Below are 5618 nucleotides of genomic sequence, written 5' to 3' on the forward strand. Positions count from 1 at the left end.
TTTTTATATTTACAATATTAAAGACTACACTTAACAAATGGAATTTATTACATTTTATTGTGCATAGAACTTTCATGCTTACTAAATTTATTAATTTTTAATCAATAATCTAGAAACATAGGACAAAAACAAAGTTGGTCAAGGTCTTACATATCATCTCAAATTCCATTATAATTTGCAGTAATCCATGAAGAACCGTTCAAAATTTACAATATTATTATCTAAAGACAATCACTATTTATAAATTATTCATAATATGTTATATTAGTCTCATAATACTTGTTTCCAATTTACAAACACACAAGACAAACTTTGTAAATCATTGTTGAAACTTTGCAAAGTCGTATAATTTCAAAATATTTACATTCAATTTTTATTGAGTAAAACTTTCATGTTGGCTGAAAATTATAATTAGATACATAATTTTGAGTTACTAATATAACAACTAAATTGTTGTTGTGAATAAATTCCACCAATAATTAAACTAATGAAATAAAAAATGCTTCAAAATAGATTATTATATAAATAAAATAATACGATAACATTTTTTAATTATTAATCATAAATAATTGATTGATAAATTATTATTATTATTACAATTATTATTTTTAAATTATCAATGATAAATTATAAATTAAAGAGAAAAAGACAATAATTAAATTGGCACATAGAGATTTGATGAACTAATTTATATTATGAAATAGCACTAATATTGGCAAGGAGACTAGAGTCGTTCAAAACCAGGTTAATTTGACTGCAGGGAAACACATTCTTGGAAAGGAATTGTAAATATTGATCAAGTCATTTCGCCGGCTTACAAATAAATAAATAAACATTGACCTGTTGACTGGCATTGCCTTTTTAAGACCAGCATTTCACGCCTCAACAACACACACACACAAACTGCATTTACATCCCAAGTAGAATGGCCGTCTGCCCTTTGTTTGTATCAGTTGTCTTTCTTCTCTTCGTCTTCCCTCCTTCTCTTTCCCTGCCACTATCCTCCACTAACAGATGTCCATCCCATGAATCCCAAGCTCTCCTCCGCTTCAAAGACGGGTTGAATGACTCTTCTGGCTATCTGACTTCGTGGGTGAATGGAACTGACTGCTGCACCAACTGGACTAGCATCTCCTGCGACATTCACACCAACCACGTTGTCTCTGTGGAAATGCTTCTAGGGATTTCTTACCGAGGTGTGATATCTGAGAGCATCTGTCAACTTACTTTTCTCACATCCCTGAATATATTAGGAATATCAGGTACTACCGTTAATATTCCTCCCTGTGTTGGAAATTTCTCTCATATGCAATCTCTAATTTTATCTGTAAATGACGTTAGTGGGATGATTCCATCTTCCCTTTGTTTTCTCAACCGCCTTACATACCTTGATTTTTCCTACAATAACTTGAATGGAAGCATACCTTCTTGTCTCGGAAATCTCTCTCATATGCAGTCTCTAATTTTATCTGGAAATGGCCTTAGTGGGACGATTCCCAATTCCCTTTGTTTGCTCACCCGCCTTACACGCCTTGATCTTTCCCAGAACAACTTGAACGGAAGCATACCATCATGCCTCGGCAATCTATCCTTGTTAACTTATCTCTACCTAAATGACAACCAACTGAGCGGTAACATCCCAAATTCCTTGGGCAATCTATCCTTGTTAACTTATCTCTACCTAAGTAACAACCAACTGAGCGGTAACATCCCAAATTCCTTGGGCAATCTATCCTTGTTAACTTATCTCTACCTAAATAACAACCAACTGAGCGGTAATATCCCAAATTCCTTGGGCAATCTCTCTCTGCTCCAGGAAATGCGGATTCTAAAGAACCAGTTAAGTGGGACCATCCCTTCTTCATTTTCTCGGCTTTCCTCCCTCACTCTCTTGGAAGCTAATGACAATCATTTCAATGAAACTGTCTCTTCTTCCTCACTTCCACCTTCTTTACTCCACCTAACCCTGTCACTAAATCATCACCAGATAATTTCAGAAACTTTATTTCACAACCTCCGAAGCCTAGATATTTTTTATTTATCTGATTGCGTCCTAAATATCAGTACTACGTGGATTCCATCATTTCAGTTATCTAAGTTATATATTGTGTCATGTATGATTGGCACTGAATTCCCACTTTGGATTTCAACACAATTCAAACTTCAACAGTTAGAATTAAGTAACGCCAGCCTTGTGGGAGCAATTCCCTCATGGCTATGGGAAATCAACCCTCAATTGTTTTCTCTAAGTCTTTCAACGAATCGTCTACAAGGTAGATTATTCCCAAATACTTCAATTTTGCCAAATCTATTACAACTAAATGTGTCTAGAAATAGATTGACTGGGCACGTCCCATCCATGTGGTCTTCTTCTGTGCAATTGTTGCTGCTCAATGACAATTCGTTCACTGGCAATATCCCTCCAAGCTTAGGCAACTTATCTCACCTCCAGTGGCTAAATCTCGCAAACAACAAAATAACAGGAGCGATCCCTAAAAGCTTGTCCAATTGCTCTTTTTTGACTGTGTTAAACTTGGGTAATAATAGTTTAGAAGGAAGCTTGCCGCATGAGTTTAGTAAGCTAAGTTACTTACACTCATTAGTTGCTCACAGTAATTATCTGATTGGATCATTTCCGCCCTCAATAGCAAATTGCTCAAATCTCCAAGTTCTTGATATTGGGAACAACTTTCTTGGAGGTGAAATACCAGCATTAGTTACAAATCTTTCAAATCTAAGAGTATTGGTGATGAACAATAACAATTTTACTGGCAATATTCCTTTACAAATAGGTCAGTTAATGAATCTTCAAATCTTGCTTCTTTCTTCCAATCGAATCTCAAGACCAATTCCACGTACTATTGTATCATTGCAAGCAATGGCAATTGAAAGTCAAGATGGTTTTGTGTTATCCACTTCCTATGATTTTGATAATTTCTATCAAGATGGATTGGATATGACTTCAAAGAGCAGGTTTGAACACTATACATATATCCTTTCCACACTCACATCCATAGATCTCTCAGACAATGAATTGGAGGGACAAGTTCCTTTTGACTTTGGGAACTTGAAGGGGTTGAGGTTTCTAAACCTCTCAATGAACAATTTTAATGGCAACATTCCAATTAGTTTGGGAGAAATTAGACAGTTGGAGTCATTAGACCTTTCAAGAAATTGTTTTTCAGGACAAGTTTCCATAGGGCTTGAAGCTCTAAGCTCTTTGGGTGCCTTGAATTGATCAAACAACAACCTTTCAGGACATATACCACAAGGACAACATATACTCACATTTGGAGAATCCTCTTTTTCAAGGAATCCTAACTTATGGGGGTGTCCTCTGCCAAAAAATTGCTCCTGGCCAACAATGCTTGCACCTCCTCCAATTTCAATGAGCAAAGGGAAAAAAAGCACTAAATTTCCATGGTATGCAGTAGCATTGGGATTGTCATATGGAGTAGCTTTTGGAGGAATAGTGTCATTGATCCTGATAAAAATGAGTTGGAGAAGGAACTACTTCAATATAGTTGATACAATCCTAAAGTTTTTGTTTCCATGGATGAAAAATTTAACACTATGATTCATTGAAATGTAGCTGATCTATAAGTTTGCATGCAAAAATCTATTTGTGTGCCAGATGATTTCTTGTTACTTTTGCCTTATTGAAGACATTATTCTATTTGTGGCTTCCCTTATAGTTGAATAATATATTTAAAAAATTATTTATAATTCTTTAGTTCATTGCATATGATTTTTGCAAGGAGCTATATGAACTAAGTAGCTCATATATTGTAATGAAGAGAATGAAAGAAAGATTTTCTTTTTTTAAGTAACTGTTTTATTTAGAAATGTGGAAGAGAAAATATTTGTGAAATACTTATCACAATAATCTAGTGTAAAACAACCATTGCGATGTATTATATAAGTAAAACATTAATTCTTTTGGATTATGAAAGAGTAAAATATTTTTATTTGTTCAACAAGCTGAGATGTTTCTCAAATTGTATACCATTGATTTTTTATTCTATTATCTTTTATTTTTACCAAAAGTATCTAGAAATCTTTAGACAGCTTTTTACAGTCGTTTAAATTTCTAATATATAGCTAATATATTTGATAAGTAATTATTTAAACACTGAAATATCATAATAGATAAATATTAAACACACAGTTTGAATTTTATCCTTCCATAAAAAAAATCATTTTTAATGCTATGTATGATATGCTTAAAAAGGGCACAACAGAATGATCTAATTTACTGCAAATTACAGATGACAAATATTATACACAGACAATAGATTCTGCATGATCTACTAATTTAACTGCACTGACGAGAAAAGAAAATGTTCTTTTTTATTTGAGTACGATAGCATTATCAATACATGAAGCTTTTCTACATAATTAATGTATCTTTCTTCAAGATTTTATAAGGAACTAGTCAATGAAAAGATACAAAGACATACTTCACTACAACAATGAAGAAATTTTGCTTAAACTTTGCTTTTGGTTATGAATTGATACTGAGTATGTTCCAGATTGCTTCAGTTGTTCAAAGAGTTTTGAGAGCATCATTGCAAAATCCATTTTGTGCGTATCCTGTAACCCTGGTTTTCCATGAGATGACATCTTTCTTAAACATTTTGTCAAACAGTTCACGTACCATGTGGATATTTCCATATTTTGCAAACACGCCTATCAAGGCATTGGTTACTACAACAATGAAGAAAATCTGCTTTTGACTATGAATTGATCTATATCTGTACTCCGCTTTAAAGCTCCTCTGTCTAAACAGGCTGGTAAAGGTTCTGAAATCTGGCGTTATATCCAACAGTAGTGTTTGATTAATGGTTTCTATAGCCCTTTTAACGTACCTATTTTGTGCATATCCTGCAATCAATGCATTCCATGAGATCGCATCCGTTTCAAGCAATTCCGAGCTAATGTTTCCTTCCACTGTCCCCAAATCGGCACAGACTGGAAAAGGCTGTGGAATATGGTTTTTTTGAACAAATCCGTTTTGTGCATATTCTGAAGCATTTCGTCAAACAGTTCGTACGGTTCCAGATTTTGCATACATGTCCACCGGTGCACTTCCATCAATAATATCTGAACAAATTATTGTTTTGATGGATGACTGTATCCAGTTCCGAAGCTCCAAACTCAGCACATGCTGGGAGAATGCGACATTACACCAAACACTTGCATATCCATCGTATTGTATGAAACAGTTCATATGTCTTGTGTATCTGAAAAACTTAAATTTGTGGACAGGTTAGTCTTTTAATTATTTACTATACAAACCCAAATCTTTCTAGTTTAACCGTCTATAAAAAATAGAAATTTCTCGAGCAAACAATCAAAGCTACTACATACGATCAAACATAATTGAATGTACTAGCTCTAACAAATCGTGTCTTTCTATCACATTCTTTTTTATTGGTCAAATCTTTTTTAATCTCTCACCCCGAACACTTTTTTCTTTTATTCCGTGATTTGAGTTTGGGTTTGAACTTTATCTAAAAGTATTTTCCCTAATCTCAACCCTAACTTTTGAACTTTTGTACGGGAAGTTCAACATTCAAATAACTACTAGCTGAGTATCGAGTTGAAAGATATGATTT

At 33.9% G+C, this 5618-nt stretch overlaps 1 protein-coding gene and 1 pseudogene across 1 annotated transcript; one reads left to right on the plus strand and one right to left on the minus strand.

The window, feature by feature from the left end:
• Positions 1 to 925: 925 nt before the first annotated feature.
• On the plus strand, positions 926 to 3676 carry LOC149529067 (uncharacterized; annotated as a pseudogene).
• An 870-nt stretch (positions 3677 to 4546) lies between these two features.
• LOC149529068 (pentatricopeptide repeat-containing protein At4g18520, chloroplastic-like) lies at positions 4547 to 5230 on the minus strand. Its single transcript, XM_089808105.1, has 2 exons — positions 5045 to 5230; positions 4547 to 4981 (listed from the first exon to the last, which is right to left on the minus strand). The coding sequence occupies exons 1-2, from the start codon at positions 5228 to 5230 to the stop codon at positions 4547 to 4549; spliced, it is 621 nt and encodes a 206-aa protein (XP_089664231.1).
• Positions 5231 to 5618: the final 388 nt, after the last annotated feature.

This window comes from Cupressus sempervirens, chromosome 11, assembly GCF_028749045.1.
Source record: "Cupressus sempervirens isolate cs-2001-9-10 chromosome 11, ASM2874904v1, whole genome shotgun sequence".
NCBI classification, from domain to species: Eukaryota; Viridiplantae; Streptophyta; class Pinopsida; order Cupressales; family Cupressaceae; genus Cupressus; species Cupressus sempervirens.